This window comes from Sorex fumeus, unplaced genomic scaffold (assembly GCF_029834395.1).
Source record: "Sorex fumeus unplaced genomic scaffold, SorFum_2.1 ptg000022l, whole genome shotgun sequence".
Classification (NCBI taxonomy): Eukaryota; Metazoa; Chordata; class Mammalia; order Eulipotyphla; family Soricidae; genus Sorex; species Sorex fumeus.
Genome location: NW_026606079.1, coordinates 2,343,456 through 2,353,195, shown reverse-complemented (window position 1 = coordinate 2,353,195; position 9,740 = coordinate 2,343,456). Strand labels below are relative to the sequence as shown.

At 46.2% G+C, this 9,740-nt stretch overlaps 1 protein-coding gene and 1 non-coding gene across 3 annotated transcripts; both read right to left on the bottom strand.

The window, feature by feature from the left end:
• Nucleotides 1-244: 244 nt before the first annotated feature.
• Nucleotides 245-9,385, bottom strand: EIF5 (eukaryotic translation initiation factor 5). Of its 2 annotated transcripts, XM_056113759.1 has the most exons (12): nt 9,240-9,385; nt 8,901-9,104; nt 8,079-8,358; nt 7,864-7,945; nt 7,455-7,627; nt 6,886-6,997; nt 5,624-5,766; nt 5,245-5,403; nt 3,917-4,078; nt 3,351-3,515; nt 3,009-3,143; nt 245-2,493 (listed from the first exon to the last, which is right to left on the bottom strand). In XM_056113759.1, the coding sequence occupies exons 3-12, from the start codon at nt 8,148-8,150 to the stop codon at nt 2,404-2,406; spliced, it is 1,293 nt and encodes a 430-aa protein (XP_055969734.1). In that variant the 5' UTR covers nt 8,151-8,358; nt 8,901-9,104; nt 9,240-9,385; the 3' UTR covers nt 245-2,403. The 2 variants fall into 2 exon arrangements, with proteins under 2 accessions (XP_055969734.1, XP_055969735.1); XM_056113760.1 differs by lacking the exon at nt 8,901-9,104 and having other exon boundaries at nt 9,240-9,353.
• Nucleotides 5,989-6,115, bottom strand: LOC130023295 (small nucleolar RNA SNORA28). The gene has a single exon (XR_008792444.1). It is a non-coding gene; the product is annotated as a small nucleolar RNA SNORA28 (small nucleolar RNA).
• Nucleotides 9,386-9,740: the final 355 nt, after the last annotated feature.

The window sequence follows — 9,740 nt, the reverse complement described above, 5'->3', positions numbered from 1 at the left end:
GGATTAAGACCTTGAGCATTTCTAAGTGTGGCACAAAAACAAAACAAAGGTCTTATCACTTTTCTTATAGCTGTATCAAATTACAGAAAATACTACTTTGGTATTTTAATTCCCTACTAAGCATCCATTTAAGATACCACCAAAACACCCAAGTAACAACTATAAAAATGAGCGTATTTCACAGTGCTCCAATCTTCCAAGATAAAAATTTGGGTTAATTTTAATATTAAATCAAGACAAAATATAATTTCAACATTGTTTTAATCAAGTAACATAGCTGTTTGAAACAGGAAACTTTAAGACAGTTGAATAGAGCAAAGTGAAGGATTCACTCTATTGGTCGCCTGTGAATAAAATTATGTAGGTTCGATTTCCACTGGAAATTTGGCACCAGACTAAACACTGGTTTAAGCCAAAATTTTCTCTTTAGTGTTTAGAAGCCCTGAATATATTTTTCAGATTAAAGGGAAAAAAGAAAGAAAAAAAAAGATCTGTTACCTAAACCTCATTAGCTTGACACTGCTTATGCTGAATCCAACTTGGCTTATCAGGTCACTGGTATCTCACTTAGCATTTTTTGGATGAATGAAAGCAAATTGGCTCATGACAAAGAATGTGAAATCTAGTAAGATTGGAGTTGCAAAAACTTTTTCTTTGGTGTGACAAAGCACATTCCATCCAGGTTTATGGCTCCTGCTTCACTCTCATCAAAATCAAAAGGCAGCTGGAGACCATTGTATCTCTCCAGTAAGAATGCTAGATCTTTAATACCTTAAACTATTATGCTAATAAGGTTTATTATATCAAATGTTTGTATTAATTTCAATGTGAAAAAACTTTACATACATTTGTTAAGGTCTCATTATAATCTGTGAGGTGGATCACAAATAAGGAGTCAGAGAGGTGAATAATGTAAGCCAGTGTTCTAAATAAAACAAACCCCATGGAATCCTGACCCCCGCAGCAACTTTATGTGCTAAGGAACGAATGTAAGAAGAATCTCTCAGGTAGAACCTGTATCAACTGCATTTGGATCAGTTAACCGGGCAAGAAATTTACAATAAAGTTATTCCAAATCTTAAAGCTCCAGGTGACTGGTTCAGACCTTAGTCACCCCCGCATTCAGTGGCCGTCATCACACACTTCTTGGGTGCATGGCTATATTCAATGTGAAATAAAAAATACCCCAAGTCTTAGACCAAAATATAGGCTCTGACTTTGAAATACTCTTTTAACTTTCCTTAAATAAAACATCTTGAGAGAAAAAAAAAAGGAAAAACGTTTGAGACATTAACACTTATTTGGCAAGATAGCAACCCAAATCAGAAAAAGCATAAGCTGTGTCCAAACGTAAAAGGCATTAAGGAACAAACCATAGTATCAGGGTAAAATCCACACTGAACAAAAAGTACAGTATATTTAGACATTTTGAAATAGTCATTTAAACCAAAAAAGCGAAGGCTGAAATTTTATGGTTTTTGCTAGAGATTAAGTGCACCTTTTCCTGCTTCCCCAAATAAATCATAGATTACTATTTAATCATATCCCAAAGTTTGAGAGTTTCTCTCAGTACAAAGCAACAGCTACATACACATAAAATGCTTTTTTTTGTTATTAATGTAGTAATTCCCCTGGCTCATCCAACGTGCAATGTACATTACTTCAAAGACTACAATTTGGGGGCAAGTGTACACAAACCAAAAACGAAACAAAACAAAAATTTAAAAAAAAACCCACAATTCAAGTTTCAAAACCTGCTCTTAAATTATTTATAGGACACTCAGGTCATTTTTACTTCTAAGATAAAGGTGTTGCACACTGTCATTTGATTATCAGTCCACCTTGGCATGAGAAGTACAAATACCTACCAAATGCCAATTTGAGGACAGGAAATAAGACTTTAAAGTATTATACTTAATGGCTGAATAAGGTAATTACAGGTTAAGTCGTGTTTACATTCTGCTGAAGATCTCTTTGGAGTCTCAGCACCTAACAATATCTAGTAGGCTCCAAGAATTCTCAAGTTAAATGATGGAGCAACATTTTAAAAAGGAGCCAATTATTTTAGCTTAAGTCATTCAGAGCCAAAAATCTGAAGAATGACCAAAATCAAATCTTTATTTTTTATAATTGTATAAATGTGATCCAAATGTGTCCACCACTAATTTTTCAAAAAGAAACATGCTATAAATAAGCAAACTACATCTGCTCACAGATATGTGTATGGACTCCCTAGATGTCTCATTGGGCTTATTACAGACCACTCACAGCAATACAATTTTAGTAGAAAGTGTAGCATGATGCTAAGCCATTTTAGCTTTTGCACATACATGTTGCACTTCTGGCTGATGATGCAGAACAATTCGCAGCATTACATTGTTAAGCTGGGCTGCACCCACCCCTTTAAATGGCATCAATATCAATGTCATCGTCCTTGTTGTCAGACTTCACAGCTTCAACCTTCGGTACACTGGCAGTCTTCGAATATACCACCTGGGAACACAAATGTTAACTAATTATAAATCTTAATCCCAACAAGTGGGGTTATAAAAAATAGTAATCCTGGTGTACTGTCTGCAAAGGAGAAAAATTACCTGAAAGCTCTCATTTTTCGTAATTGTCATGCACAAATGACACTGCCTTTCCTTGGAATATCTTGCTAATTTTTACAAACAAGCATTCCCAGACACTCAACCTGCATTAATCAAACCCTTAAGACATTTGGCTACATGTATGTGGAAGAACAGTTGACTTTTCCTATCATTGACCTTCATATCATTTTAAAAATGTTAGTTCAGGGGCCTGGGAATACAGTAGGGAAGGTGTTTGCTTTGCATGCAGTCAATCCAGGTTCTATCACAGGAATCCCATCAGCACTGCCGGCAATGATTCCCGAGTACAGTCAGGAATAACTGGAGCATCACTGGGTGTGATCTAACACTACGTTTTTTAAAAATTTTTCTTGGATCACACATAGATAGGTTTTAACACAACTCCACAACTCTTACCTCGATATTCTCATCTTCATCATCTTCTTCACCACCAGATGATTCTTCTTCTGCTTCCTTCAACCATTTTATAAATGGCTCTGCTTTGACACGAATCTCTTTGGCAAGTTCTTTTGAGACATATTTCTTAGACGCCTAAAAAATAATCAGTACAATTTTAAGATTTAAGATAACCTCCCCCCAAAAAAAATCACCCCCAGATTTTACTTGTAGCCACTAATGTCTATAAGTCATTCTAAGATCTGGTTCCTTCAGAACAGCTGCAATGGTGGAAAATACCTACAAGTTTACTAGACAAACACAGGGTTTGCACTGAACTAGATATTGTCAAATTTTCTTCACCTTTTCTGACCAGCTGATGATGACCTCTTCTTCCAAAAGGTCTGCATCATACATTTCCTTCAATATATGTGGAATCTTGGAGATGAGCTGAGCTTGATGCATTGCTACCACACACTCCAACCCATGAAGAAGATACCGTTGAGCTTTCTTATTGTTATGACAAAACTGCAAACAGATAATTTGATGTTAACAAACTGCCTTAGTTGACAAAGCTAATACTGAAATATATTCACTGTCCTAAAGGTTAAGTTTAGGATCTGTAATAGCTTAAAGCCATCAATGCACAAAGTATTTGTTATCGTATATAAATACACTACAATGTTTCACGTACTTTTACACTTGAGAAATCTATTATCTCCATTTTCAGGACAGCATGGAATAAATGAGGACAGGTGAGAATGCTATTTCTTAACACAGTTCTACTCTCATTTAAGGAATCTGCAAATGTTTTTAGAGCAGGAGAGATGGCTCAAAGAGCTGGAGCACAACCCTGGGGTCAAACCCCAGAATTCGTCATATACCCCCCCGCCCCTCCCCCGTGCCCTCTAAAAATCAAATCTACTTACTCGCAAGAAATGGCGCCTATATTTCTTGATTTGTTCTCTAATCTTCTCATTAAAAAGAACTTCAGTCAAAACAAGAGGGCCCATGGCTTTTACGTCCAGTCTTTCTGCTTCAGCAACAATTTCTTTGTCAGATGAGTCAATAATACCTTCTTCTTTCTTTTTCTACAAATAAAAAGCAATTCACTGAACTGGCAGCACATTTTCTCCAAAGATACTATTTGACCGCCAACTCTTGCACCCCAATTTTTTGTTCTAAAAGGTACATAGCAAACCTACATAATAAATTAATACGCGGCCACCAAGAAAATGAAGTCTTGAAGTTTGCTTAGGAATGGATGGACATGGATGGAGAGTACCATGCTGAGAGAAATGCATCAGAGGAAGGAGAACAGACAGAATGACTGCACTCATTTGCAGGACATAAAAAACACAAACCATGGATTAACAACCAAGGACGGTAGAAATAAGGGCCAGGAGGACTAATCGATGGTTGGAAGCTTGCCACAAGTGTGTGAAGAGATGAGAAGGGCACCTAGGACAGAGGAGGACCATAATGACGACGACTACTTGGAAATGTTCACTTTAGACTAGAACTGAGTGATGAAAGGAGGTAAAAGTGATATAACATTTCAGGAGCTTTATTGCAAAGCATAATTCCCAAAAGGAAAGAGTTAAGTGTCTGCCATAGAGGCGAACTGGAGGTATCGTGGTGGGAAATGTACACTGGTGAAGGGATGTGTGCTGGAACATTTTATGACTGAAACCCAATCATGAACAACTCTAACTGTATCTCACCATGATTTAAGAAAAAAGGGGGCACATAGCAAGCAACATCATATGGTCCCTTATACCCCAATTTTATTCTAGAAGCTTGTAACACTTCTAGAAAGTACACAGCAAGCAAAGCTACACACTATCTCAAACCACACTTAAATATTAACATTTGTATGAGCAAAGTAAAATTAAAATGTTTGAAACAAGGTGTGTGGGCGGTGGGGTGAGACTAACAGCACACAGGGTGCTTGCCTCAGAAAGAGGCAATTCATTTGATCTCTGACACACAACGTACAGCACCGAAGAGCAAAACAGGGTTTGGCCCAAAAGCAATCGCCCCCCCCCACCCCCAAGAAAAAAGCAGTCAAGAGATGCCTAATCAAAAGATCCAAAGGCTCAGTTAAAACTTAGTCACCAAAGAAACATTAACTTCTTGGGGGGGGGGGGGGAGGGTGGACCCACACTTGGCCGAACTCAGGGAGCCTGGGTCAAGGAAATCACCCCAGCTATACTCTCTCCGGCCGTCAAAGCAACTCTCAAAGCAACTGGTTTACCTTAACAAAATCAAACAGGATATTGACCCGCTCCTCAACAGTTCTTTCCAGGTCATCACTGAGTGTCAGAACTTTTGCGTGATCACTGATTTCATCCATTCTTCGTCTTTGCGCTTCCTCAGTTGTATCCTCCCCCCAATCATCATCCTCCTCTTCTTCCTATTTACAAGAACAAAATTTTGGCTGAACGCTACATAAATACACATATAAACTATACACATTTAAGGTTATCAATAAAGCTAACAGCCTACCTATAGATTCACTCTAATTATATCACCAACACATGAATCCAAAACACCTGATTCAAAACACTTGAGCTAACTCAGAAGGAATACATTTAACACATTTTAGTGCTCCTCCCCTCGAGCCCTGCACTCACCACAGCATGTGGAGGAGGGCTGATTTCATTTGGTGGCGGCGGTGGAGGTGTCTCACTGCTGGACACAGAACCATTTTCTTTGTCCTTGCCCTTTCTATTTTTCTTTTCCTTTTCTTTCTTTCCTGTACCACTGTCACTATTCTCTAAAGTGAAACAAAGGCAAAAGTTTACTAGCAAGGCCTGTAGGTGTTTTGAAAGATTAAAAATGCTGCGTTTTTTTGCTTTAGAACCCCTTCAGAAAATCACGAACACAAAGCCACCTACAATTCTAACCCACTACACTGAAGCAAATGCCAAACACTTTTCCATTCCTCAACTTTGAACCATGCCATATAGCAACCAGGTATGTAGCCAACAACTAAAACGCTGTTGCAGTCTATATAACGGCTTTTCTCATGGAGAAGAGAACACCGGAATAGGTAAGACTTCCTTGCTATAGCAAGCGCAAATTGTGTCAGACCGTTTTGATCCATCTGCCACAGAGTGTTGCTTGCACTCAAGGCACTCAAAGTATAACAAGGGTAGGTTAAGGGGTCCATCCCAATAGGCCACGAGCCCTCCAAGATTGATCCCCAAAGAGCCAAGAGTAAGCCCTGAGCACAGCTAGGTGCGACTCCAAATCAAGACAAAGAACAAACACAGGAGGAGCCAAGCTTCCTAACAGAAAAAATTATCCCCAAAGCAGAGCCTTTTAATGGCTTAGAGCACTTATCTTGCATGCAGGAAACCTAGATTAGACCAGGCATCCATCCTCTGATGAACCAAACTGCGTGAGCTAAAAAAAACACCCGAAAGAAGCAGCGTTTTGCTTAACTCCCCCCCCAACCTTTACCATTATCTATTTCACCTATCTTAAGAGACTGTGCTTATCAATGTTGTAGGGGCCAGGAATGAGTACACACCATGCACATTACAAGGGTCTGAGTCTGATCTTTGGTGACATCAAGTGCCCCAAACACTACCAGATGCAACCCTCAGTATAATGGCATGGTATGACTTAATTATAGTACTAAAAGAAACATCCTGAGTTTTCTTTTCTTGGCTTTCTAGATCACACCAAGCAATGCTCAGGGGTTCCTGGTTCTACACTCAGGAATTACTCCTGGCAGTGCCCAGGGGACCACATGGGATGCCTGGGATCAAACCCAGATCAGCAGCGTGCAAGGCAAAAACCCTACCCACTGTGCTATTGCTCCCGCCTGAGTTTTGTTTTCACAACCAGCTGCTTTCCTTAAGACCTCAAAGTTCACATAAAGACTTACCAGGTGGGTTTTTGAGAATGAACGTGCAGAGTTTATGGTGTGTGTCAAGCATGCCTCGATAACCACAGGCTTTACAGGAATTACCTATTGTTTGCTTCTTTGGATTGACATGCTGCCAAAGAAGAGAAAAAAAAAAAAACAACTAAGTATGTCACGCAGACACAACATGTGATAAAAACTCTGCAAGGAACCAAGAACGTGTGGTGGGGAAAATAACATTAAAGATACCAGGTTAACATGCAAAACAATTCTTTCCACAATGTGATCTACTTCATCAAGATGTTTGGGAATAGCATAAAAAAATGAGGTTTTATTTCCAATTAAGACAGCAAAGCAGGGGGCTGGAGTGATAGCACAGTGGGTAGGACGTTTGCCTTGCACGAGGCTGACCCGGGTTGATTCCCAGCATCCCATACAATCCCCTAAGCACCGCCAGGGGTAATTCCTGAGTGCAGGGCCAAGAGTAACGCCAAAAAAAAAAAAAAAAAAAAAAAAAAGAAGAGAAAAGCAAAGCTGGCAAAGAAATTATGAACCTATCATTCATTGCCAAACTGGAAGAAAAAACATACCAGATCTGTTTCAGGATTCTCACACTCAGGACAGAGAACAAATTTTTTAATGAATCCATCCAACATGTCTTGCAGCTTATTCGCCTCATGAGATCCATTGACAATGTAACGGTCATTCTTAACATCAAACTGGGTCTGTGCTCCCAGCTCACAACCAAAATATTTGGTGGGATCTATCGAAGAGAAAAACAGCCACATTCACACAGTGCATCACCCCTTGTGTTCTTCAACTACTGGGCTCAAGAACGGTATCGGGCACCCAGGCAGCGCTAGTGCTAAGTAGGTTCCAAACAGGTCCCCTTCCAGCCTCCAGCGCTTTGTACAGAATTCTAGCAGGATTTGCAGACCAAAGGCTTTGAGACTCCCAACCAACGCCTGTCCAGCAGATTCTCCCGGAGACTCTACTTACACGTTGGAGGCCGATTAAGCGCCTTTGCAACGTCAACCATGTTGACTATAACTGTCTTGATTCCGTTTCCTTTGCCCTCAACCTAAAGGAGACAAGAATTTCAATTTTGCGCTCTCCCACTCCCGGAGAGGCCGTCGCAAACCCTTGCACGGGACTCGAGCCCCGCTCCGCCCAAACGCCCCCCGGTCCCGCACCAAGGCCGCGGGGTGGGTTACCTTGGCAATCAGACGGGGCATCTTGTAGCGATAGAACTGGTCTGACACGCTGCGGTTGACGTTGACAGACATTTTGGCTTATTAGTGGCCTTATCAATAAGATGAAGAGATCTTTGATTGCAACTTTTTGGTATCTTCTGTCTGGAGAAGAAGGGATGACATAAACGACTGCAAGAGTTCTCGGTCTCTGACATGAAAAAATTTTCGCCGCTGAGGCTGTAAGCGTCTTGCTTGTATGCTATGTTTCCCCAATACAGGTACCAGTGGCTGCGCAACAGCTCTGAAACAGAAAGGAGAGGGAGGACGCGCACGCCCCGGTCAAGGTGACTCGGCACGCCGGCGCCCCCCGCGCCCCCGCGCCCCGCCGGGCCGAACCCAACCGGAGCCCGGCCCGGCCCCGCCCGCCGGCGCCCCCCCCGCGGCAACGCCCCCGAGCCGCTGTTGACCAACAGCCCCGCGCCCCCGCGGGCCCCCGCGGCGCCCCGTCCACCTCCACCTGCGCTCGGGGCCGCGGGGGCCGGGCCGGGCCCGGTGCCGCCGCCCCGCCATGTGCGCGCGGCCGCGGCCCGCGGGCGCCGGGAAACGAAACCGGCCGCCCCCGCGATGACTCACAAATGCGGCAGCGCGGCCTGACTCAGCGCGCGGGGCGGCGGCGGCGGCGGCGGGGCCGGGCGGGCGGGGTGCGGGGCCGCCGCCGCCGCCGCCGCCGAACTGCGCCACACGCGCGGGTCACGCGGCGCGCCGCCATCTTGTGCGGCCGCCATCTCCCGCCGGCCCGCGCCGCCCGCCCGCCGCCCGCCGCCCGCCCGCCCGCGCACTCACCGTTTTCGTCAAATAAAGACATAAACCCAACGCTGCTCGCCCGGGACTGGGATGAAGTGAGGCGCGAGGGAACCCGAGTCCGAGCGGGGGCGGCGGCGGAGGCAGCGCGGAGCAGCGGCCGGGCCAGGCGCCGCCGAGCAGCGGGGAGGGGCTGTCCCAGCGACGTCCGGGGTCCACACCCTTCAGCGCCCGGGGCCTGGCGACCTGGGGCGGAGAGACGGCGCCGTGAGCCGCGGCGTCGGGGCGCCTTCCCCGCCAGCCGGCGGCCCGCGGGGCTCGAGGGGGCGGGGAGCACTGGGGGCGGGGGGCGCGGGGCCGCCGGCCCGCCAGCCGACTCACCTCTGGAATGTTCTCGCTCGGACTGAACAACGCCGCCGCCGCGCTCAGGCTACCCTCGGCCCCGGCACCCGCCCCCCGCGCCCGGCCGCGCGGCCCATTGGCCCGAGGCCCCGCCGTGCCCGCGCCTCATTGGCCGCGCCGCCGCGTCAATCGCGCGTGGCCCGGCCCCTTCGGCTTCCTCGGCCTCCGCTCGGCGGCGCGGCCCCGCCCCCGGCCCCGGCTCCCGGCGCCCTTCCGCGGCGGCGCGCCCCTCCCCCGCCCTTCCCAGAGGCCTCCGCGCTCTCGCGAGAGCGGCGGGCGGGCTTTGTCGGTTTGCGGCTCCCGGGGCGATGGCGGTTGGCCCCCTCCCCCGCCCGCCCGCCCGCCCGCCGCGCCCCGCGCTCCTCGGCGCTCCCGGGCGCGGGGCTCGCCCTTCCCGCTCCCCCGGCGCGAGCCCCGCCCAGGGCGGCACCCGAGGGCCGCGGCCTTCCCCGCCGGGCCGCCCTCCGCCCTCCGCCCGCG

Excerpts from the sequence above, each read along its gene's own strand:
- EIF5 (XM_056113759.1), bottom strand. The coding sequence starts at position 8,150 with ATGTCTGTCAACGTCAACCGCAGCGTGTCAGACCAGTTCTATCGCTAC. Across the intron at positions 5,767-6,885 it reads CATTCTCAAAAACCCACCTG|AGAATAGTGACAGTGGTACA; the intron begins GTAAGTCTTTAT and ends GTTTCACTTTAG. Across the intron at positions 5,404-5,623 it reads GCCCTCCTCCACATGCTGTG|GAAGAAGAGGAGGATGATGA; the intron begins GTGAGTGCAGGG and ends TCTTGTAAATAG.